Genomic DNA, 25706 nt, shown 5'->3' with positions numbered 1-25706 from the left:
TATGAGAGTGGAGGGTTTCAGCCAGTGCTGCATGGCTACCTCAGGGAGGCTTGGGCTCTTATAAATCCTCTTGCCCGCAAAAGTGGCCTGACCTGTCCCCATGCCCTGCAACAGCCAGCACAATAAAACACACTGAGGCTACATGCTGTCTGGCGTGGCGTGGCACCGCAGAGCCGTCGGTTCCTAGAGCAGCGGAAGGATGCGCTCACGCACGCTGGGGTGTGCAAACAGAAGGGCAGCTGCTGACCCTTGCTGTGCCAGGTGGTCGGACGTGGGCAGTCACGGGAGGCTGGGTCCACGTGGGGTCCCTCAGTTCTGCAGCTCTGGCTGGCAAATATCAGCTGTCACGGACGGGTGGGGGAACCAGCCCAGGGAGGGGAGAGGAGCTCAGTCCACCCATCGGATGAGAGCCAGGGGAACTGGGAGCATCTCTGCTTGTGCTGTCACTAATTTTGTTAACCTGTGCTGGACAGGGAGCTTTTAGTGCCGTTGGGAAACAAGCGGTGACATTAAACTGATTTGGGGGTTGGTGCTGTTGAGACTGAAGCTGTTTTCTGTAAGAGGTGCTTTAGTTTAGTCAGTGAGGCCAACATATGCAGACTTTTATCAGGGAATCCAGTATTAAAATAATCCTCATCAGTGATGGACAGATTTGTTCTCCAAAGGATTCTCCTAAGCTCATTGCCACCTTACATGGCTTTGCCTCTTGGGTTTCTGAGCTGAAACTGATGGGGACTGACAAGCCCTGATTATGCAAAGTACCAGAGGCTATGAGCTGCAGGCACGGGATTCAGCTTCACTCGCTTCCCACTGTTTTGTACGTTATTAGGGAGCCACGGCAAAAAGTAGGTCCTGCTTATCCAAAAATAAAGGTGGCATCTTCATGGCAATCGCTGCAGAACGCTGCACATGTGAGCTGCTTGGGGGCTTCTCTGCCGGCGTGGCTCCGTGCTGAGGCACAGCCCCGACACCCAGGGCTGGGCAGCCCAAACCCACGCCCCGGGGCTGGGCAGCCTGGCAGCGCCAGCTGCCCTCCGGGGAGGCGCAGAGCCTATTTATGCATCTTTTCCTGAGAAACCATCGTCTCCATGGCAACCATGAGCATCACATGGTAGCCCTGGCTCTGCAGCATGCCATCCCGCCAGGCGCCTCGCTGCGCCCGCGCGCTGCTGGCCCCACGACGCCCGCGATGCCGGAGGGGTTGCGGTCCCCTGGGGGGCCAGGGCAGTGACTGCGCTGCTGCCTGCAGCACTGCTTGGAGCAGCCAGAAATGCAGCCCTGGGTGGTGGCAGAGGGGGGTCAGAAGGGAAAGGAGCCAGGGCTTTGTGCCAGGCTGTGTTGGAGCAGGGTTCGTCCCCCTGGTGGGGCTTGGCCAGGGCTTCCTCAAGGGGAATCTGTGTCTGCGGAGAGGTGCCAGGTCCAGGAGGTGCCTGGTTTCCTGCATCCTGGTGCGAGTCCTCTCCCCTGCCATCTGGCTGCATCAGCCCCTTCACCCTCAGAGCAAAGCCCCTGCCAGAGCCTGCTTTAGCCCTTCTTCTGAGAACGTTTCTGGGTTGCCAAGGGCTGAGCTGTGCCACTGGGCTGCTCTGGGGCAAGTGCCAAAGTCTTGTCCTTGAAGTGTGCAGGACACAGAATGAATGGCCTGAGACACAAAATGTGATTGCTCTTAGTTCTGTCCCTACAAACTTTAGTAAATCAGCCACAATATATCAATCTCTTTTTTAAAGATATTTTTATTCAAGTCAGCACGTTTGCAATTAAATCCTGCCACACCATGTAGTGTGAATAATCAAACTAATTCATGTGTATAACTGGATACACACATTTGTAGGGAAGGGATGGTGTCGCTCTCAAAACTGCAGTGTATCTCCCTTTAAACTTGGCAGCATCCTACCTCCGTCACCCCCTGCGGCAATTCATGGCACGGAGGGCTTGCTCTCTGCTGCATGCACAGGTCTTTCCTTTGCTCTCTAAGTCTGCGTTCCTGTAGTTTCTTTGTCTCACCCTTTGTTCCCACCTCAGGCAGGCAGTAGGTCAAAGAGGCACTGGCTGGATTTTACTGCTGCTCAGGAGCTTGCATCTCTGCTGTTCGCTCCCACAGGTGCTGAGCGTTGCCTTTGCTGCTTTTCTGCCTGGAAGGCATCGCCCACAACCTGTGGCTCCCCCCGGCCAGAGGGCACGGCCTGGCAGCTCCCAGGCTCCGTGCAAGGATGTCTTCACCATCTGCTGAGAGGATGCTGCTGCTGTCGTTCAGCTGCCCCTTTCTTTGTCCTGGCAGATGTCGAGGTGGGTCCCAGCAAGGAGCTGCTGGGAGAAGTCATGCAGAACTGGGTGTGTGGGGTGCTCAGGCTGGGACCCCTGTCTACACCGTGAATCCATCTCCTCCGTTTTGCTCTGCTCAGCCTTTCCTCTCTGTTTTGACACATGCAGCAGACACGTGCAGGATTTCTCCTGCTCCCCAGCTCATGCCACACACAATCTTGTTCTGATTTTCAAAGCTCCAATAAAGCGTGTCAAAATGCATCAAAGGCTGAATGCAGAAGTGAAGCAAATTGACTCTGGAGAGGATTTCAGGGGAGGGGAGTAGGGAGATGGTGGATGAACCCAGAGCCGAGAAAGAACTGCAGGGAAGTTGAAGCGTGGCAGAGATGTGGGCAGATGTGCAGCACAGTTTGAGGGACTCAGAGCGTCTTTCGTTTGGCAGGAGAACAGGGCAAGCTGAAAGTGGCATGCATGTCCTCCAGGATGTGGCTCATACTGGGCTGCTGCTGGATAGGGACATGCTGCTGTCACTGCCAGGATGTGTGGTTTTCCAGGTGCCCACATCCCACTTCTGCTGGGGCTGCAGAGTAGCACAGGCTGGTTCAGGTGCTCATACAGGCAGAGGCTGCAGATCCCCCTGCACTGAGCCTGTGGCCATGAAATCGAGAATCTTGCCCCAGGCTCAGGGTGGGCTGCAGGTCCCATGGTAGCAGTGGGATGGGAAATCCCATCCTGCCTGCTGCTCTTCGCTGGGGCAAGCCAGCAGCAGGGGCTGCTGCGAGCTGCCTGCTCCCCCTGCCCGCTCCCTCGGTGGCCATCGGTGCACTCTGTGCTGGAGCTGCTGTGGTCTGCAATGCCCAGAGCACTCCTGTCTTGGGGTGATAAGAGCCTAGGGAGAATTGAACTCATGGAACGGGCTCAACCATCCATTGTGCCGATAGTGCTGTGAAATAAGGCACTTCAAAAGGCAGTATTTTGCATTTATTCAGATGCCTTGTAAGCGCAGTGACACAGTTGCTGAAAGCACATTAATTATTAGCAAAGACTTTTTTTTTTTTTTAATTCCAATACAAATTAAACAACTGAAGATAACAGGAAGTGTTACACGAGATGTTAATCCATGGGAGAGTGACAGCAGCAAAAGCCACAAATCATAACATGAAAATCAGGGCATTTAATTTTTGGCTTCTTTGCATTTGGCATTCATGCACATGCTCAATTGTCACTTTTCTAGTTCTTCAGTACAGAGGTTTCAGAAGCTGTTAATTCTGGGAAAGGTGATTAAAGCCCTTGAGAGTAAATTGGATAAAGGACCATAATTTTTTTCCCCCTCTTGACTGCAAGAAGCCAAGTTGCCGAATTTAGTGCTTTATTGCATAGCATTCCTTGTCCTTGGTTGCACATATGAAAAATGATCCTGTGCAGAAATTCGTTGTGCATAGCACCAAGCAGGTGATCAAACAGCACCTTGGTGGCCGGGCTCAGAACAAGGCATTCCCTCACATCCAGCACAGGATGGTTGTGCCCCACTTCTCCAGTGGGCACAGCGCAAAATGCGCCGCTGTGTGCTGAACACGACGGGTGGACCAAACCCATGGGACTGACGCGCTCCCAAGTCACTAATATGTGCTGCTTAGTTGATGATGCAAAACAGGCCCTTAGGTCTGTGGGGCCGCATCGCAGGGAAGGAGAGGCAGGATGCATGGGGCTGGCAGGTCTGCGGTCGCAGCAGCCCAGGGAGCAACCTCTTTGATGTTTGCCTGTAACTTCTGTATGTATACCTGAGGCGTGTGTTGTAAAGTTTAGGCAGCAGTTACCCAGGGATTTGGCTCTGATCTCAGATTTAGCTCCTTTATTTGCTGTCTCCATTTAACATGTCCCCCTCTGAGCCGTTGTTCTAAGTGCCGTGGGAGCTGCCAGTGCGGGCACTTGAAGGCAGAGCATTTGGAAAGCTGCAAGCCGTCTGCTTTTGACAACAGACTAGTTAGGCTGAAGATGGTGCTGCATTTTCAAACTCCCTGCCCTGAAGTGATGTGAAGTCGTCTGCAGCTTTTTGGGTTTATCATGTTTTTCTGCTTATTGTTGTTGAAATATGGAAAATAATTGACAGTAAAAATTACCAAGGGTAGTCTGTGAAGGGATATAAAAGGCAGAACTTGGTATCAGAAAAAACATCTTATTCATGTTTAAGAGCTGGAATATGGGCCAGTTACTCTGGAACATTTGCTACCATTTGTGAAATTGCTGTTATTAAAAGAGCTTTTTTTTTCCTACTCTGATGAGCTCATTGCTCAAAAAGGGGGTAAAACATTTGATAACGGGGTGTGCAATAATAAAAATAGAAGCAGCTTGCTGGGGGAAGATTGCCTGAGAGGAGATCACAAAAATATTTATCAGAAAAATGAGGGAAGTATTTGCTAGGAGTGACTGCAGATTGTTCTTTGGCCCCTGTGCTGCAAGAGACGAGCTGAGAGCTGCCACAGCAGCAAGGGACAGCTGCAGCTCGGGGCTTCCAGCTGGCTCTCTGGGCATGGGCAGCAGTGGTCTCGCTGTCCCAGCTGGGTCTGCAGAAGCTCTTATTGCATGTTCACTTCCATTGTTCTCCTTTGTGACAGGCACACATTCAGCAAATGTCTGTGGCTGGTGCAACGCACCTCCTTAAGGAACGAATTCGGCTTTGAGTATGTCTCTGATGTCAATATGTGGATTGCTCTCCTCTAAAATTTAGTGCAACTTAGTTAGCATCTTTCTAGCTATTGCCAGAAACTGGAGTCCGCCCCATCAAATTGACTTTCATTAAGCTGTTATAGTCACTGAAACTGCTGAGAAGAATCGTCACCATATGGCACAAGGTATTCAAAATGAAGTCTCTTATGACAGTTTGCCTCTTCTGGAGGCGCTGAGCTGACATGTGCAGAGGTTACTGATCAGAAGCGGGGAGGAGGGACTCCAACACTATAGTGCCAATGTGAGAGGAAATAATAAATCATAAACCCACTTCAAGAAGAGGAGGAGAGGTGGGCGAGGTGATCAGTGTTTGCGGTGGGGGCACCACTGCTCCTGTCTCTACCAGGGGAAGATGCAAAGAGTTTTGGATACGTAGACCTTGGCTGTGCAGTCCAAGTGCTTCCACTTGGCTGAGTTGTTGAGTCCGGCTGGTGGGGGTGCGAATCACACATTAATTCCTCAGCTCTCAGCAAGAAAAGCCTTTGAGAGTGAGCAGGGAACACATCCCTCCTTGCTCAGCGTCTGCACTTCTCCTCAAGTGTCTTGGAGGCGTGTGGTGCTTTGCAGCCCCAGACGGGCTGGAGGCTGCTGGTGCAGAAAAGCCTTGTTTCCACTCTGCCTTCTGACAGACAGGTTACGTAGTGAAGATCAGCCAGACTAGTCAGTTCTGGGAACTGCTAGGCACTTGTCGGCAGCAAGAGTTAAAATGGAATTAAGTGGTTAGAAATACTTAAATATTAATTGCTTATGAGCTCCCTTTATGACACTTGCAGGTGGAAGAAGTTAATAAATCACTGCTGGCATTGACCCACAAAAAAATAAAGCAGAGTGTATCTGACACAAGGCAAGAGGAGGGGAAGGAAAGGAGCTTTTCTCGAGCTTGAGAAAGTGCTGTTTTTAGGTCAGGTAGTGACACAACAAAGCTGTTTCCTTTTTCCCAAGGCTTCATGTCTGGAATCTGCCTTTTGCTGCAGATGGGAGCCCTTGCAGTTATGCACAGATGCCATCAGCAGGCCACCTGTGGTTACCTTGCTGCGGTTATGGCATCGCTGTAGGAATCCCTTTGTAGGAAGGAGACGGGTCCCTCTTGGCTCTTGCATTGTTGCAGGCTCTACACAGGCTCCCAGGGAATACCAGCCCTGGGCCCCACAACGGGTGGGGTACCCTGGTTTACATGGCATAGAGTGGTGTGTCTTCATCCATCTGCTTCACTGCATATTACCTTGATGCCCTTTTGATGTCCTGCTATAGCATGTTATCCTAGAAGGGAGAATATAACAGTACAGGAAAAAAAATATTAAAGAAAAAAGAAAAAAAGGCAAAGAATCCAGCTAGCAGCCACCAAACATAAAAGCTTTATTCTGAGCGAGCAGCTTGCACCAGCCAAATTTAATGTCAGTCCTCAGAAAGGCACTCTGGGCAGTAAAGCTGTGTGAGAGCTCTCTAGCAGCAGAGAGGCAATTAAGAGGCATAGTGAGAAAGGAATGGGATTTTTGCATTTCTATTATATTTATTTGGGACAGGTCAAAGTCTGTCTGGTACTTGAGTTTAAACTTGTTCTCAGGCTGTCTGCGTTTTTGTGGTAGCTTTGCAAGGGTGATTTATACACATGGGTGCTGGCAGCGGAATGCTCGTGTGAATGCTTGGGTATAGACCTAGGATCTGTTATCAGATCAATGCTTGGGTATAGACCTAGGATCTGTTATCAGATCATGTAGGGCTAAGCTAATACTGAACAGCTTTTGATTTAATCTGATTTTTGCAATGAGAGTTTATACTGTGAGCATTGTGAACTGCATGCAGATGAAAATGATATTACATGCCTCTATCTTGGATGCTGGATTAAGATTTAATGAGATTCTTTGGTTTGTTTTGTGTCAATCTGTTATATTTTAGAGTTTTTGTTTGTTTGTTTGTTTTTTCTTTTTCATTTTATTTTGCCTTTGATGCAATTTTGCAACACTTCTTGTACTCCTAAAAGGATCTTTTGGTGTCTTTGAAAGTTTCTCAGTACAGCAGTTCTCTAGACAGAGTAAATGAAGATTAAACCCAGGTAGAGAACAAGGGAAAACAAGCAAGTGATTTGCAGAATCAGAGCGTGAGGGCACTAGCAGAAGAGCTCTGTGGTTTATATCTTTTGTCTGGTAGATCACGAACATCAAAGTGAACCTTTTTCGTGGGGCTGGGGGTGAGAGGCAGGCTGAGACCCTCTGGTGTCTGTTCAGCTGATTGTTTTTATAAAACACCCATAGCACATACCTTAATGCTCCTGAGATTGCAGTGTGTGCAGGTTGTGGTGCAGCCCACCTGCACTGGGGCTGGCAGCAGCCGAGCCCACCGAGCTTCCTTTCCCCTGTCATGACCCCGCACGGCTGGCCCCAGCATCCCCACATCTCTGGCACATCTCTCAACCCAGTGGCTCTTCTGCTAGTGATGTATCATAACCTGATTATTTCCATGATGCTTTTCTTCCCAATCAGTGGAATAAACGCTATAAAAACGAATTATCAGTCTTCATTGTGCCTGGGTTTGTTATGATTGTGAATTAATAGAGGTTTTATCTTGGCATTAGTTAGAAAGCACTGCCCTCTGTTTCACTCTTCAATTGTACAGTTTTTTTTATTTTGTTTTGTTTTAAATATCCTGTATGGGAAGTTACATCTGGTGGTTTTTGCTTTGCCTCAGTTCAGTCTTTCATAAGCATCAACCTTCCTGATATGCACTGTGGTTATCAGTTCCGAGTTTGATACCTGCAATTGCTCGCATGACAAGGCAGCAGGTGTGAACAGAGAACTAAAGTATTCCTATGAATCAGATCACTCACCAAGCTCTTTTTGTAAGTGCAAGTGTCCTCACTGGAATCTGGGGGGAATGCACAAATATTTAAACAGCTGCTTGGGAACAGCACAGCCCGCTAAACCACCTAAGCGATTTCGTTCTGTGTCTAAATTGAGAAATACAGCAGAGTGTCTAAATTGACAAATGCAGCAGAGCACCCTTCCAGCTTGAAAACATCTTCGTCCAGTTTGTAATATCTGCATTTATTTATCTATTATTTTTAAAGGCTGACGAACTGCAGCGCTTCTTGTTTCATTGATGACAACTCCTGGCTAATCACTTCTGACCTCGGTCTGTTTCTGCACCACCTTGCAGACAGGGCAGAGGACAGCACTACTCTGATACACCTACACAGTTCAAAGCAGGAGCCCGCGGGTGTGCAGGGTGCTGGAAGGAGCAGGTGGTGGTGCTGGCAGGGCTAGGACCGTGTGTTCGCTGTAGGCTGCCTGTGTGAAAATCTTGGGGACTCAAACTTGTGGTTCTTGTGACAAGAGCCCCTCAACTCAGGCGTTGCTTAGCCCATGTCTCCTTAGGGGTCTTCATCAAATACAACTGTCCTGTTCTACCCGTGTTTTGGAACTAAATCTGTATGTTGTCTCTTCTCTTTGTTGCTGTGAACAGATGAAATCATCTGACATTGACCAGGAATTATTCACTGAAAGTTACTGCAAAGTGTGCAGCGCACAGCTAATATCCGAGTCCCAGCGCGTGGCCCATTACGAGGTAGGATGCTCTTTGTTAATCAGTCTGTTGGGTTGTAACTCCTCCATCGATGCCTCTTTCAGTTACGTGTTTTACAGGGTGGCTTTGGCTACTGTATTCCCAGTAAGCAAGTTACATGAGCATTTAAAATTCCTCTTTGAAAACTCAAAATTCAAAAGACTACTTTTGTTGGTGGTGCATTATTCTGTGAACAATGTTACTGCAACGTTGTCTGCTGCATGCATTTTTTTTGTCCTGCCTAAATCCACAGTCAGGCTACAATTTGACCTCTAATAAAATATAGTTTTCAAATAAATGTAGCTAGCAAGGAGATCACTTAAGAGTTCAGCAAAACAAACTCAAGTTTTTATATTAAATGTGCTGCACTATGCTTGGCTGAATAGGAATCACTGATTGTGCAGAGAATAGATTAGTATTTCTGAATGTATTCAAGCACTTAAGAGGTAGGCAAGCAATAAACAATTAGAAAGGATATATCATTAGAGACATGTTAGAACAGCAATTAACAGCACTGCATATCTTCAAAACAAAATTAAATAAATTCATATTAAACAAGGGAGGAAACTCCTGAAGGATATGCTGCTGTGAAATCCTTCAAGAAAGGAAAGCAGCTGCCAACCACGCATCCGTCCTGGAGGCTGGGGACCCTGTGCTGTGGGGGCCGGCAGCAGCGCGGGCTAAGTCCCCAGGTTAGGCGCCGTCTCTGCAGTAGCCTGAAAGGAGAACAGGTTTTCTCCTTCATATTCAGATGAAGAGGAGGGTGCAGGGTCACTTTTTGTGGTGCACAAAGGATACCCGAGCAGGTGATCACCCTTTGCATGGTACGAATCCCAGGGGACCAGAGGGCTGGCCTTGGTGGCGCCGCAGGGCTGTGCTGTTGGTGGCATGTGCAAGGGGTCATTGATACAGGTTCAGTGTTCCCTGGAGGACTCTAAGAGAAAGAAGCGATGGATGCGGAGAGGACGACAGATTTCAGCATTTGCAGGGCCTAAGTGGCTGAGCTGCATTTTGCCCTTGCTTTTTAATATGCTAAACTAGGTGTGTCTGCAGCATTTCAACAGAACCAAACTGCTACGAGGCCTTGGAGATGAATTTTTCCTAAAATTTTGCTCTGAGTAGGTATAATAGGGTAGACACTTATCTCAGTATGGCCAGTGAAGACGTGCAGGAAGCTTAATCAATGTACTGTATCCAAGGATGCTGTGCTGTATTAATAAATAACAACAATAATGCACACTTATTTATAAGGCACTTTACATGTCTGTTTTGGCAAATTCCTTGAGACGTTTCCTGTAAATACTCCCTTGGCTGCCCTTTGTGCAGCACAGACCACAGCAGCCACTGCGAAGTCAAAGGCTGCATTTGTAGGGACACCTTCCAGATCCTGGTAAATGGGTGATGTGACTGCCAAATTCTGGTCTACAGGAGGCAGAAGCATTGCTGCAGAAATAGTAGTAGCGACGTGAGAGCAGTGGGGTACTCAGCCAATCTCTTTTCTTCTGTGTCTGTAATTGTAGGTATGAGCTGAATCATTAATTCGTAGCAGATGTTTTCAAAATGTGGAAAACAACACGTTTTTCTGTTGTATATTTCTAGCGCGAGGTGTTGTGCTCATTTGTCATCCCCTGTGAAATCCCAGCAGACGCCGTAGACGTTTGGCACAACAACGCCGTTATCCAACCGGGCTGCGTGGCGCAGAGCAGAGCGTGGGCACTGGAGGGATGGAAGAAGCCAGGGGGGACGGGACCGGCCCCTGCCTGGCCTGGCGTCTCCCCCATGGGAGGCTGGTGTGCCTCTGCCCTGCAGCGGTGCCTCTGCAGCAGCCTTTCGCTGTGGGACATGGCACTATGGAGCATTGGCTCCTGGTGCTGCCCCAGAGGGAACGTGCGTCCTGCTTGCATCCCAGTGCAAGGAAACCGTGGGCACAGCACGAGGTCTGCAGATCTGCTCTGAGGTTTTTGGGGAGGCGATGCTGCGTAAGGCGCATCTCCACAGGAAGATGTCACCAGGGCATGGGCAGAGCAGCGTTCTGGATGTTTCTCCCTATGCTGTCAATGCGTGCAGCATTTCCCTGCTGTGGCTTGGTGTGGCACTGAACCTCCTGGGGAGGCTCTGTGGGCTCCCTGTGCTTTGGCTGCAAAACCAAACTGGCAATCTTTCTGCAGCTCCAGTCTCTTTTCCAATGCAAGCTGGATGTGGTTCTGAGAGATCTGAGCAAATAATGCGTAGTGAATCATTTATTGGATGAACTTAGCCTTTTTTTTTATTCAGACACTGGACAAGCTGTCTGTGATTTCCCCACATATATTAATAATGGAAAATTATTGGAGAATAATTTCTGCAAATAATTCTTGCTCCGACACTGTTTCATGAGCAGTTTGTTCCGAGGATCTGCTACATGAATGGAGAAGGCCATTCTTCCTGCTAGACACTTGAGTCATAAGGCTTTTCCCTGGACAGATGGGCAAACTGAGTTTATAGTGAGAATATTCACTTCTGTAATGTCAGGATTCACAACATGACCATTCTTTTACAAAACTCTGTTGGTGAAGGTATGAGAGCTCCATGCTGCCCACAACTGCCAGCCCTTGCCACAGGGAAAAATGCAGCACTTCAGACGGCAAAACCCTGCCGTCAGCATGTGCCCAGCTTCATACAGGTGCCTCAGCGCTGCCGGAGGGCTCCAGCCTTGCTTGGGGAGCTGCACGGGGACCCTGGGCCCGGGGCTGCTCCCCTCTGCTGCCCCTGGTGCTGGCACATGCTGGGAGCAGGGGGGAGGCACCTTCTGGAGCTGCAAAGCTGGAGTCCGAGGCTCGAGGGCTGTGTGGGTAACGCATCCTCCTCTGTGTTTGTACAGTCCCACAGCACCGTGACTGAGCCGGAGCTGGGAGAGTTGGGGAATTCATCCCCTGGCTCCTCATCACAGCCAAGGGAGGCCTGCAGCCTTTGTGCCAGGCGGTGAAATCTTGGCTCCTTTGTGCATGCAAAGTAAGATGTCCCTCTGTAAGAAAAGAGAGGGAAATGGTGTATGAAAGGGGGATGTTTTTATCTTGCCAAACAGGAATAGTCAGTTCCAATTGCTGTCTCGTCTCCTTCCCCAAATCATCAACCAATAACTCTTCTTTTCTGCTGCAAGACTTTGCCAGGAATAAGAAATAATTTGATGTCAGTTGTGCAGTATTAAGCAGTATTATTTCCAAGGGCAAGCATAGTGGAAAAATGACAAAAGAATCAGAGTATTTGCAGCATATTTTTGCTACCAACTTGACATACAGCAAAATACTGCCCTTATTTTATGTGCTTTGTGCAACTCTGTCTGGAGGCTGAGGAGGGTCAGGGGCAAGGGGCAAGGCCCTGGGCATTGCCTTAGGGTTCCTGCGGGGCCGGGCAGAGCACACCTTCCTGCTCTGTCTTTGGCTGCACAGACAGTGTGCGTCTTCCAACACAACTTTGAAATGAGAGGACTGATTTTTGTTTTTAAGCGGGAAAAGAGCAGTGACCCAGTGTCTTCACCTTAGCACAGAGCCCTTTGCGAGGAGGTGGGGGCCGATGGAAAGGCTGGTATTCAGGCTTGTGTCACAGCAGCGTGGAATCAGCTCCTGTGGCTTTTATCAGTAAAGCATTGCTATTCCAATGCCTTTCACCCTTCAAAAGCATTGCAGAGAAACAACGGGGGCTGTTGCCCTGTGAACAGAAGCCCCTGCAGCTGCGTGACCACTTCAGCAGTGGATCAATACACTCAGCAACCGCTGTTATCCCTCTGCAAGGGAAAGAGCGTCGGAGACATCAGAGAAGGTCAGCGGGCAGCAATGGTTGTGGAAGTGGCCTGTGCCAAGCAGAGGAGAGGGGGGGAAATAAGATGTGGTTTACTTGCTGAAATTGCATTGAAAACCTGTGTTCCAGAGAGGATTTAGGTATTTCTGCATGCTTCTGGAGTGGCAGGCCTCTCTCCTGGATAAAGTCTTGATTACCCATAATTTAACACCCTCTACCAGCCCTGTCTTTGAGAGAGGGCTGTAGCAGTCACTTTGGTGTGCTGCTCTGTAAGTTAGAAAGATAAGGTTTCTTAGTTAGTTCTGAATCCTCATTGCTGTATAGAAGTATTCACAGCCATTAGAAAGATGGTACAATTTATTTTCAAGTTTCTCCGTGAAAATCCTGCAGGAAAATTACCAAATATGCAAAGCTGCTTTCAGATTCCACCTTGAGCTGCATATTCATCACCACATTTGCTCCTTAAGCTGCTATAACACTTTTCTTCATTGTAATCTTTATTGCTTCAGGTGTTCAGATGGTACTTTACTTTTTCATTTAAAATGAAGAAATACACCAGGTTTGAAGGAAGAGAAGCCCAGGAAAGTGTCATGTGGATCTGCTGTTATTGTCTCACCTTGTGAAATGAAGGACTGATGCTTAAATGCTCGCTGTGTAGCCTGAGAGGCAGGGGGAGGGCAGAGGCAAAGTGTATTAAAATTCAAATGCCGAGCAAACTCCAGAGAACAAATACAGTGCTGTGCCCTTTGGCTCATCTCCGGGAGCCGAGTGTTCTTTGGAATTTCTCACCCTGTCACAGTGGGCGAAGCAGGCGAGCGGTATCGACAGCCCCATCAATACTCTGTCTGCACAGGCTGGAGTGGTGCTCAAGTTAATCTGCTTCCAGTTGGGCTGTCCTGCTCTGGGAAACTTTGCATAAAATGATGGCTTGTCAGGAGGAATATAATAAACATTGTTTACCATTGGCACATCAGTGCTTTAAGGATCAAAATGTGTGTGCTCAGAGAAGCAATCTTGCATCTGAAATATTAATGCAGTGAAGGAGCATGTATTCCAGTTAACAAAATAAATGCTGCACCAGAACACAAGGAGCTGGAATATTCTGTGTTTGATGTGAGCTCCCCACATGAGATGCTACAGGCATTTCCAGGATTGAGGAGCAGAAAGGACACATTTCAGGGGAAGTGAAACTACGCAGGGCTCTGGTCTGTCAAGGTGTCTGTTGGTGTTGGTTGGGTGCTGCTGAAGGGAATGCTAGCATTGCTAGCTGGTCTGTTGTGCCATAGCACTTACCTGCAAAGTTTGTTTTGCCTTAGTGAGAAAAACGTGCAAATACTTCAGAGGATGAAGGAGGAGGGGACATGTCCTGTTGTTCCTACGTCCGTCCCACCAACTGCTGAGAATTTGCCTTGCTGCGTTGTATGCACAGTATATAGTTTCAAGTGGCTGCTCAAACTTAACAGCAGATTATTCTGCTGATTGTACTTGTGTTTGGTAGAACCTCAGCTTGGGAAACAAAGTCCAGACTAAAGAAAGCTTCTAATGTGTGTGTGTGGTTTGGTTGCAAAGATGATGTAGCTGCCATTCTGTTTTTTGTATATGCACATACAGACCTTTGCAAATTGCCTTGGTATCTACTTTGTGTTGTGCCATTTACCAGCAGCAAGTAAAATATGTTGAGGTAAATGCGACCTCACAGCATATATGAAAGATATATGTGGGTGTCAGTTTTTATGGCGAGATTGCTGTGATTCCGCTTCCCTTTTCTGCATACAGTAAGTACATACTCACCAGGGCAGTATTAGCTACTGGAGCAGTGTGCTCCAGGAAACCAATTTAAATTAAACTGGTATTTTACAAGGCTCCATATTGCTATACTGTTGTAAACATTAATGGCCAAGCATTATTTTTAATGCACTCTCAGTGTCCAAACCTATTGCTAAATAGCAGCAGCAGCAGAACAGATAAAGACTTCTCATGCAGCTCCCTTCCAAGGTTCTGTCTGTACAGAGTCCCTTTTCTGGCTAAAAATAGCTGAAGTTTGTTAGACTACTCTCTGAGCGGTGGTAAAACCCACCAGGGATGAGATCCATCCTGGGGCTGGAGGTAATGGAGAGGCACAAGGGATGCCCCATCAAGCCACGGAGGCTCCTGGGCTGGAAGTGAGGGCACCTTGCTCAACTGCATGAGTGGGATGAGCCCCCGGCCACGCCGTCCCTGGGGAAAAGTCTCTCTTTCCTGCGGCAGCCCCTTTGCGCTGATGCACAGGAAGGCATTTGTTTGTTCCAGATATTGATTCCTGCTTTTCTTTAATATTTTAAACTCAAAGCTGTGTTTGGATTTGGATTCCAGGTGTTTGAAAGCAGAGTCTTTAGTTGTCTTTGTGTGTTGTGACAAAATCCGCCCACGCACTGCACTGGGGCTGAGCAGGTTCTCAGAAGCGAGTTGCACTGACATACTTTAAAAGTGATTTGTTTCAAACACATAGAGATAGAATGAGAACAGCCAAGCATTGCCGCTGTTTGCTGCTTTGCAGCACTGTGCTGGGTAAATTTCATGATGAGATGTATCTGAGTTAACTCTTCTGGTGCTGTTTCCCACTTGTGTCAGGACCATAACAGTGAGGTTAATGCAGCCATAAGCACTCTGAGTACCTGTGGCCGACCAGCCTGAGCTGAGAAACCTGGGCTTGAGCTGCTTGAAATTGATCTGTTTCTGTCAGGGGGAACCTGACGTCTCTGCATGGCTTGGCTCAAGGCAGCAGAGCAGACCCATGGCTGTGGCGAGGGCACCCACCCATGGCACCTCTGTACCCATCCCTGGCACAGCTCTGGGGTAAAAGCATGTTGTGGCAGGGACACGTGAGGAAGTGCTGTTCTACAAGTTTAAAAGGTTTTAAATGCCACAAAGACCTTGATAAAAGGCTTGTGTACAGCTGGGAAGCTGGTTGCCAGCAAACAGCAAAGGTCAAGCTTGCTGCACAAAGCTTGCCTCAGGTTCCTGCCCTGCTCACGCTCTCCCAGCTCCCCTTTCCCTGGGCACATTTGCAGGGATGTGCACTGCTTGTAAAAAAAATTCCAGAACACCAACAGAAAAGTAAATGCAGAGTTGTGTTAGCCTGAATGTACAGTTCACCTGCGTCCTGGAGAAGTGATGAGGGACTCTCAGCGTGTCTGGGGGAGAAGTGGAGCTGGCGGCAGCCACGGGGGCTCAGGGTGGATGAGGGAGCAGTGCCGAGCTGTGCTGCCCCGTACTCTGTGAGCAGCAGCTGGGAGCAGGCAATGATTGTTCTCTCTGCAGGGCACACTGCGGTCGGTGTGCAAGACCAGATACTTTGGCTACAGTTGAAATCGGTATAGGAGGTGGTGAAGTTAAAGATGAAATGGTGATTCCTGAGACAGAAAATTCATGCCTTACCGTTCCGCTGGCCTGCAGCTATCACACAGGAGCCTGCAGAGCTGAGCCTAGGTCCTGGTTGAATGGGGAGTTGTAGGATGGCAGGGCTGGGACTTCCAGCTATGGAATAAATCCTGTTAGCAAGAGAGCATCACACAGCCCTGGAGCCTGTGCTGACCTTGCTGCACAGGGCATGGTGTGACCCCCCAGGTTTGCCTGTGGGTTGGAGACTACACCAAGGGGAGAAACCCAAGGGCAGCATTTTCTCTGCCATTGAACAAGATCAGTCCAGGAACCCTTCTCTCAGACTCTGCGGCTCCTTCTAGGTTTGGTGTCCAGGTAAGGGGGAAGGTGGTCCCAGTGCCAGTTCCGGGCTCCTCAGGAAACGCGCTGCAGTGATGGGTGCTGATCCAGGGCCACACTCAAAGGAGCCTTGGGTGGGTGGTACTTTTCTCTTGTGAAGGTGGCTGTAGCAACAACAATGTTGATTTTAATTAAACTTGCCAGGCTTGGGCTGGACATTTTGACCTTGTTTGATTGCAGAGCTGAGCAGAGCGGAAGACAAAGCAGCCCCTTTATTCCCTTACAAGTCACCAGCTTTGGGTGCAGCAGGTTACCACTATTTGTTTTACTTGGAGCATCTGAAGTCTTTTTTTTTGTTGTTGTTCCATTTTTAAAGTTGCAGAATAAAGAATAGGAGATGATGCTGGGGCCTGTGAAATGGTCCCCATGGCCCGTAGCAAGGACTGCTCTTGGAATGCGTCAGAGCCCCCAGGCTAGGGAATTCTTAGGACTAAACAGGCAGGGAATCATGGATGTAGAGAAAATGGAAAGGGCCAATGGTTGCTTGGGTGAATAGATCAGCAGTTAATTATCTTTATGTGTGAGCAAATTAATGCATAAACTGGTAATGTGTCTACCTGTTGCTTTAAAGAAGCCAGCTTCCTAGCAGTGTAAATCCAGTTGTATGTAATTGGGAATTACAGACACATGTCTGTGTGCTCAGAAAGTAACAAGTATGAGTAGACACATTTTAAAAAATTAACTCGGGAAAAGGGGGAGTGGATAGAAATGACCATAAATTATAAATGAGGCTTTGCAAAAATTACAAAGAGAGAAAAAGGACATTGGCACCCAGCAGCGTCTGGAATAACAGACGGAGTTTGTCTCTGCAACGAACAACAGGGATCTTGACAATAGTGTTTGCTCGTTGTGTGGGTAGGAGAGGCAAAAAAAGGAAGGCGTTTTCTGAAAATACTTCTGTCCTCTATTTTAAAAAAGCAGAGGATGTTGTTATATCACAGAATGAGGGAGAAATTGGTTCCGTTCCAGTAGGAATTGGAAAATTTGTTAAACAATGATTATGAAATCTAGGATGTTGCTTTTTTGAAACACCAAGTCCTGTCATTTGCAAACCAGTGCTCGGAAGGAGCTGGCCATGCACCCAGCATCATCACCACTGGCCTTCGTCAGGCCTTGGGAAGTGCAGGGAGCTCCTGACAGGTGATGGGGGTCAGAGCCCCTCCGGCCTTGACTGGGGGGCTCTGGAGGGGGCTGCACAGGGTGGTTTCAGGCAGACAGTGTGACTGGCCTTCTGCATGAGGTGTAGGGAACTGGGTCTAGCCAAAATAACTTTATCTCTTTTGATGAGATTACAAGTAGGGCACATACAGATAATAAAGCTGATGCAATCATATGACAGCATGTTTTGTGGCAATTTAATTAAGAAACTGCCAGCATACAAAAAAGATCGACACAGTACACACTAAAAGGATTAAAATCCAACTAACAGTCTTCTAGAAAAGAATTTATTACAAGCTAAGTGAAGCCACAGCCATTAGCATTGCCATTACAGTTCCTTTTCCTATTTCCTGCTCATCTCTGCCTGTGCCTGACGCACTGCGTGTCCCCGGCAAAAGGGGGTCTGGTGGCTTTGGCTCGAGAGCAGGGCACAGAGGAGGGGGGAGCAAGGAAGGAAAGGCAGGCTGACTGAAAACATGATGCTGTGAGCGGAAGAGTGAAAAAGCAGATGATGAACAGAACTGTGGAGAATAGAGAAATCGGATCAGAAACAATCACAGCGTGAGGAAAGCAGAGCAGTTGGTTTGAAGCTGGTGAGGTGGCTGGGGTAAGGGAAGAAGTCCCTTGCAAGATGGTGAAATATTTCAGACTGTCAGGTCAGCTAAAATCAGCAGTGCAAAGTGGGAACAGACCATGGGGCTGCTGCAGGCTGTTGGGCTGGGGCTGCCGGGAGCCTCCTGCACCCCCTGCCAGACTGCAGGAAGGAGGTGCCACTGTGGGTGCTGCCCAGCCCAGCTAACCCCCAGCTAACGCCTCTTCCAGAGGCTTCTGGCCCGGTAGAGGGAGAGGTGCCTCGGTCCTTCCCAAGGACATTGCTGTTGCTGGTAAATGTACAAAAAAAGCTCCTAAATTACTGCAGCAGTGAGCAAATCCTCCATAAGCCAGCACTTTCAATTCTCATCCCTTTCTGTCCTAGCTCCAGAGGCAGAAATCATCTGCTCTGTCCGAAAACAGCCTCGCCTGCAGCTCACAGCGTCCTGCCAGCTGCTGTCCTTCCCACAGAGCCCTGATTGTCTGCTCTCGCCTCCCTGCTGCACGCTCTGGACAGAACTGTGCTGCAAAACTTGATTTATGCAAAATCAAATCGCATTTCATAGTGCAACTTAGCTTTGCTTTGTTCTTTTCTGTGTTAGGGTTGCATTGCTGGGATGCTGGTGCCTCAGCCATAGTCCTTGGTATTAGAATAGATTTGATATAGGTAGAAATGATCTGTTTACTTTTATTGATGAGTCTTCTAACAATAGCATGAGCTTACAATGCAGAAGCCTGCAGTTGCTATGTGAAAACTGCCTTTCTGAGCTACCCCCACGTCACACAGAGAGGGTTGTTTTTAAAGCATGTAGTATTAAGCTAGACTTCTTCCCTGCTATAGGAGTTGTTTCCAGACACCAGAGACAGAATTCAAGTGAAAGTGCCTTTGGCATAACACTTTGTAAAGCTACAAAAGAAATATTCACAGGCAGAGAAACACTCTCTTAGTGCACCCTAGGATAAGCTGTGGTGGCTATTGATGAGCAAGCAGACACCTTCAAAGGCGGTGTTCTTGTTCCAGACCACGGAGTTACAGCTGTGACAAAATTTTGTCTTTTTTAAGGCTCATGGGCACTGTGAGAGGGATCAAAACAGGAGCTGTGTGAGCCCTGATCCCATTTATCCTGGTTTTGTGGTTCCTGTGTGCGGCTGTTCCTTTGGCCCATTCCTCACGTCCCTGCACTCGGATGGCAAGTGAGCAGCGCCTGGCCCAGCCCGTGCCACAAGCTGTCCTGCCACAAGCGGCCGTGGAGCACTGCGGAGCATTGCTGCCGCTGCCAGCGCTCACCTTCCCTGTGCATCGCGGCCGCGGTGGGTGTCGGTGGCTTTGTGGAGAGAAGATAACCAGCAGGGCTGTTTGCGAGCAGCACACCAAGAACAATGACTTCTCTCTGGCTGTGGTGTTAGGATGATAAATACACATGTAAATGTGGGAAAGACCAGAGATAAAATGGTTTGACAAATGGCTGGGCTACCTCTGCTTCCTTAGAGGGAATGAGATACTCGCTACTTACTGCAAAAGCTGGGGATAATTCTGAGCTCTGCTTTTATAACCATAGGATAATAAGGCTGCACAGGGAGCTGTGTAGTTTGAAATTATGCCAAACATAAGTTATTCCTTTTCCTTAGCATTCTTAAGTCCAAACAAATGCATAAATAAAGTAAGGGGTGTTTTACAAATGGCTGAAGCTTTGTTGCCTTTTACTGCTGACATTCAGACATCATGTATTGCACGGGTGAGTGCCACAGAAAAGAACATTAGGAATGATTACTGTTAAAATATTTTCATATTTAAAAGGTAAAAAACAAACAAACAACAAAAAACCACACCCAAACCAAAACACAGAAAAACTTCGTAACCTATAAATTCCACAAACTGTAGCTACATACAAGTAAACATCATGAAGTGCAGGATTAGCCCAACACAAGGGAAGAACCTTGTGTGTGCGGGAAGGATGCTCTGAGGCTGGCTGGACGCTCCAAGGTCTGCAGGTGGCCACGTTGCCCTCCTGGCCCATCCAGCTCTAGCACACGATGCCTCGGGGCCAGGCGGGTGAAGGAGCCCTGTGCCCGCAGTTTGTCCCTGTCCTTGCCCCAGGCTGACCAAAGCCAGCCGGGTGCAGGCACGGGGGCACGGAGCTCTATGAGGAGAAACCAGACAAGAAAACATCGAGGCAAGAAGTAGGAGCAGCACCAGATAGCGGGGCTGATATTCCATGACTGTCCTTTGCCTTTCAAACATTTATGTTGTTATTTCTTAATTATGCAATCGCTCTCTGGACTGCTAATCACTGGTAGCGGAAGCTTTTGGGGTTTCCTGTGCTAAGCTCTGATAGCAGCAGGTTCAGAGAGAGCTTGAGGTCTGTCAGGGAAAAATTGTATTTTCTAAATGCATACAGGAAATGGAATTAGGGAAAGATATTTGCCATTATTTATCTTGACTGATTTGCTCCATTAAAAAAAATTATTGCGTAGTCACATTTATGCATACAAATTTAGCTCTGTGCAAATTTAGCTACACGTTCACACCACAGGAAAAAGAATGTTCCAGTACATGCTAATGATAATTTAATATTTTAAAATTGCAAATCTGTGACCTGAAATTGTAATATTATGGTGCCATTGTTCCATGAGGCAATCAAAAATGGAGATTCTGAGAAAACATTTGCATAATAATAGCTGCTGTGCATGTCTGGGCCCTGGATGCATGTGTTTAGTAGTTACAGGCTATTTTCCCCTTATATCTACTGGAAGGCGAGAGCTCTGACTGCGAGGTAGTGCTTTTGAAGGTGCGTGTCTGTGCTCCTGCTACAGGAGCTTTTACATCTTCCTTTGCAGGCTGACAACTTCAGGGATGGCTCTGCCGGTTGGTGTGACCAGGGCATCGCTCCTGCTGGTATGCTCTGGCTGTGCCCAATGCGGCGCTGGTGCTGGAGGGTGATGCGGAGCCAGCCCCAGCTGCTTCTGAGGAAAGCAGGAGATTTCATATAATGCACAATTATCTGATAATTTACCCATGGGAGAAATTTCTTACAAACCTTTGGCAGGTATCAGTTGGCTTACTTCCTAGAGTGAGGTTTTATTCCCTTTATGTATATTATTCTTCGGGAAGTGTAAGAACTGTGGGTTTCTGTCTGTGTGTATGCATCTAATCCCATATGATGCCATCCTGTCTTCTCCTGAAGCTTAATAACCCTGATCTTTTCAATCTCTCCTGGTGTGGAAATGGTCTGATAACAAACACTGCTCTTCTCTTGCCTCTTTATTTCCTCTGTGCCTTCGGGGAGCTGTAGGAAGCAGGACTTCACACAGCGTGGGGTGAAGATGGACCATTTCTCCTGCTAATAGCAGGTTCCCTAACGTCCCTACAGCTCAGTTCAGCTTGGGGGAGACCTCTGTGAAAGCTCCTGGAAACCTACATGAGATGTAGGTGTTCCTCACCTGGGTCTTTTCCGCCTTTTTTCATCCCATGCTGGATACACATCTCAAGGGGATGTGAAGTCTTAATGCAGTTTGGTTTTGTATGCAGTGCAGTAAAGCATCTTGCTTTTTTGTAACTTTATTTCTTGCTTTCTCTTTTTCTTTCTTTTTCCAGAGTCGGAAACATGCCAGCAAAGTTCGCCTCTATTACATGCTTCACCCCATAGATGGAGGCTGTCCAGCTAAAAAGCTCCGATCAGAAAATGTGGGTATAATTTGAGTCCCTGTTTACTCAACTGCTTTGTGAATCATTGACTCTGTGCATTTTTTTTTCTGTAACAGCTACAGATAATCAAGTACCCAGAGGTAACATTTAGATTAGCTGAAATGCTAAGTAACTGGAAATAATTTTCAATAAACTGTACAAGAAATATTATGCACGTCAGCAACGGTAATTGCATTTTTAGTTATTTGAATGCTTTTTCACTACAGATATCCAGCATTTATTTAGTTTAACAAAGACCAAACTACCTGTAATGGCCTGGTTTTTGCTGGTGAGTGACTGTGCAAAAGTCAGAAAGGGTAAATTGCTGCAGGGAGGCTTATGGCTGGGTGTTCGGGAGGCTGGAGGCTGCTCCTCAGTGGCTCTGGCCGAGGCTTTAGAGCTGCTGTGCTCGAAGCCAGCAGCTTTTCATATGCAACTGCAAAACTTACTGTTTGGCCAGCACTTTGGGTGCAGTGCAGTGTGTTCTAGGCCTTAAGGGGAGGACTGTGCCTTGGACCCTGTGCCCCCTGCTCGGACTCAGCTCCAGGTGTCCCTGCCATCCCTGTGCCATGATGCAGCTGGAAACCACAGCATGACCAGAAAGGTCACCTGAGACTGAAGTGACCTCCACAGGTCTCCTCTGACCTGATTTTTTCAATGAGTCAATGAAAACGGAATGCTGCAGCTGAAAGACTCCTCGTGGAGGCTTTGCGATCAGTCTGCAGTTTAAAAAATGCAATTGGTTCTTCAGCTGCATTCAAATAAACAAACAGACGTGAGGCAATCAGACCCGCTCACAGCCATTTGTCGGGCAATAAAGGCAGACTACATTTATAAGTGAATGATTCTCAGTGAATTATTCATTCAGCTCTTTCCCATATTCTCAGGCCTGTGTGAGAGCTTCTGCTGAGATTCCAGCAGATAGTATCCAAGCCATTTCAGATCTATGCGACTGTGGCTGTGGCTTAATGCTATCAATATTTAGGGAGATATCTTCTAATTAAAGGAAGAAGCCTGCGAGTGCTGCCAAAGGGATCTGAAAGCTCCTTCACACAGTAATTAAAATTTTAGTAGAACTTTTATGTTGCACACAGGGTAATTGCAGATGCAATCTACCCCATAACAACAGAATCTCACACTATTTTTATCAAATTATTAATTATATGATGTTAAAGATAGAGTGGACATGCACATATAGACTTGGAACATAATTCTTTAATGAGCTTCATTACATCAAACAAGAAACCCCAGGCCTGCATGTGCACCTTAGCACATGGATATGGTGGACAGAGAGAACCAAACAGACCTTAAGTCAAAGCTGAATGAATTTCCATTTCTTTTATGAAAGGGCACAGCGAGGACTAAGGTAATTCTATGTTTCCTGGTGCTTGATTGTGCCAAGGGCAGCCCTTAACAGGGCATGAATTGAATAAGTCCTTATGAAACAGGTGAATGATATGCTATGCAAGACCTACATTCTGAAATTACTTATATTATAGAAATGTAGCAGGGAAAATCTGCCAACATCTACAGCACAGTATTTGCAAAGTAGCCCTATTGCTGATCAGCTATTATCCAAGCTTTTAGTGTTTAAATAGAACAGAAATATTTAGGACATCTCTGAGGCAGCATGATAACATCATTACTGTGTACGGAATGCAGCTGTATTGCCAAATTCAGATATCTAGCAACATTAGTCAAGCCATGGCATACTGACTTTAATGAATATTAGAAATAATTATTGCAAACCAATTAAATTTCCACAACTAAAAAGGGAGTATTAGCCTTCTTTCATCAAAAACTGTACTGTTACATGATTGTATGGCATATCTTTAGTATCCTTTTGGCCACAAAACAAAAATACTTTGTCAAATGACAATGGGAAGGAAAAGTTTCTGCAGTTGTAGATACTCGATGAAATAGTTTGAGAGACAGCATTTTCTACCTGGCCTCTCAATGGGGTGAAGGGTTCTATCTACTATTATTTGAGGAGTACAAAAATATTCTGCATTCCTAAGACACCCATTATACTTGCAAAATAAGAAGACCTAGACATACAATTAGTTTTGCACTGGGTGACATCCTAATTGTTGGGCTATTCATTATTATTTTATTTTATTTATTTATTTATTTATTTATTTGTGGGGAGAAGGGACAAATCTCATGTCTTTGGTGTACTGAGTGATGGTTGACATTTCATTTTAAATTTCCATTTAGCATTTCAGCTGAAAGCAATCTGAGGAAGTCACAGCTTGTGTCAGGGTCACTCTGAAATTAGGAGTCATATCCTCAAGTCTCAGAATTAGTTTAGTCAGTCTGATTCTTTAATTAGAATTAGTCAGGCTTTTCTCACTTGAAAAAAAACAACAAAGTAGGACCCCACTTATAATCAGGGCAAACATGATGAAACTTTCTGATATGCTTGGAAATGAGCTCTTTGGGCTGGGAGGAAAGCCTTCCAATTCTTTCTAGCCCTCTTTGTACTGTAAGATGGTGGAGTTGCTTTAACCATCATCTTCCTTCTGGCACATGTGCTTGTGTTGCGAAACGCATCCCTCACTTCATCTAGGATTGGCTTTTTTCAGTGAATGTATAGGTCTTAAGATGTTCCTTAAAGCCTGTTTCGGATTTAGATTGCCATAAATTGGTACTTGCTCTTTGCTTGTACCACAAGAAGAGCAGGCAAGTGGTCTAAACTTCACACAGAGCATTGTGGAAATAGCACTTTAACAGCAGCACCTTCTTCATGCACAGACAATTAACTCAAATTTAAAAGACACTTTGCAGTGCCTTGAGTGGAATGTTTTATATTGCTGTATTTCAAGGGTTTGTATAATCTCTTCTTCTTAATAAAAACTAGTAAACGAAGACAGCAGATTTGCATCTACGGATTAAAAATCCACACTTTTCTTGAGGATTGCTTAAGCAACATCCAGTAAAGGACTGCAACTGCCTGGCCCTGTGTGAGGATTATGCCTTTTAGTGGCTTGTTAACAGGCATCTGAATAACTGACGTTAATTCTGTTGGATGTACAAGATTTGCTTTGAAATTTATAATATTACAAAGAGAAGCTCTATGAATTAAGCTGGCCTGTGCTGCTGCAGAGTGGGGGGGAGAAGAGGAGCAATGTCAGCGCTGGGAAACAGATACTTGATCTCCGAGGCTGTGCATGTTGTGCTGTGCTTCAGCCGATGTGAGGTCATTAGCCCTGTCACTGGTACATCTTTGCAAAGGTTAGAGAGAAGGGATTGCTTGGAGAAAACTGCAAAAACAAACTAGAAAAAAATCCTTACACATTGGCTCAGCTTATGTAGCATGAGGCTAGAGTTGCTGCTCTGGGTTTTATGGAAACTAAATTGAGATGTTTTCAGCTTTAGGTTGAGCAGGGCAAGGCGTGCAGTGGGAAGGGACCCAGGGGTGCTGCGGGGTGTGGGGGGCTCCTGTCCTGGTTCAGGCTGGCTGGGCTGCTAGCAGCTCTGGCCCCTGCATGATCTGGCCGACAAGCAACGTTGTTTTACTGGTTGGCTGCACAATCCTATCAACGCGGTGTCATTCAATGGGTGACAAAAGACACCGGGGTCAGGTTCCCCCCAGCCCATCTGTTTACAGGTAAAACAGCCGCTGACAAAGCACCAAGGCGTAATTACCCTTCAGGGCTGGGTCCAGCCTCTGGGCAACATAGTGCAGAGTCCAAGGAAGGTGATGCTGTGACAAATGCTGCAAGTGTGGGTACCTAAGGGCTCTCCAAACGTCTCGATACTGGTAACGAAGAACAGTATTTAGGGTGTGAAAAATGGCTGGTTGTTAGAGCAAGGGTCTGTTTGTGTTTTAGGCAGAGCCTGGCTCTTGAACTGATCAGGAAATTAGGGCTACTGCTCTTCAGGCGAATGCCTGAATGTCTGGTGGTGAAATCCTCACCCAGGCTTTGAGATGCTCATCCAGAAACATCAGTGAGCTTGGATAAGATGTGTAGTGATCTAGGATAAATGTGTAGTGGATTGGTTTAATTGTGAACCTGGGGGGTCTGATGGTCATTTGAAGGCTTTTCTTTTCTTTTTTTTTTTTTTTTTTTTTTTTTAGATCTATCTGAAAGTAGGTTGGGAAGAAAAAAAATCACGGAAGAGCAGAGCAAGCAGAAGAAGGGACCCTAGTGCGTAAACACTGAAGTGTATCAGGTTTTCAAACGAG

General features: G+C 47.0%; 1 protein-coding gene across 1 annotated transcript in view; it reads left to right on the top strand.

Annotated features, from left to right (window-relative positions):
• The window catches only part of ZMAT4 (zinc finger matrin-type 4), a 67730-nt gene that overhangs the window by 7426 nt on the left and 34598 nt on the right, over positions 1-25706 (top strand). Inside the window, exons 2-3 of the mRNA XM_035345146.1 lie at positions 8449-8550; positions 21428-21517. Coding sequence (XP_035201037.1) covers positions 8449-8550; positions 21428-21517 — 192 coding nt within the window. The remainder of the gene's footprint in view (positions 1-8448; positions 8551-21427; positions 21518-25706) is intronic.

The sequence above is a fragment of the Oxyura jamaicensis genome, chromosome 22, assembly GCF_011077185.1.
Source record: "Oxyura jamaicensis isolate SHBP4307 breed ruddy duck chromosome 22, BPBGC_Ojam_1.0, whole genome shotgun sequence".
NCBI classification, from domain to species: Eukaryota; Metazoa; Chordata; class Aves; order Anseriformes; family Anatidae; genus Oxyura; species Oxyura jamaicensis.
The sequence above is the reverse complement of the archived record's forward strand: the minus strand, read 5'-3'. Positions and strand labels throughout refer to the sequence as shown.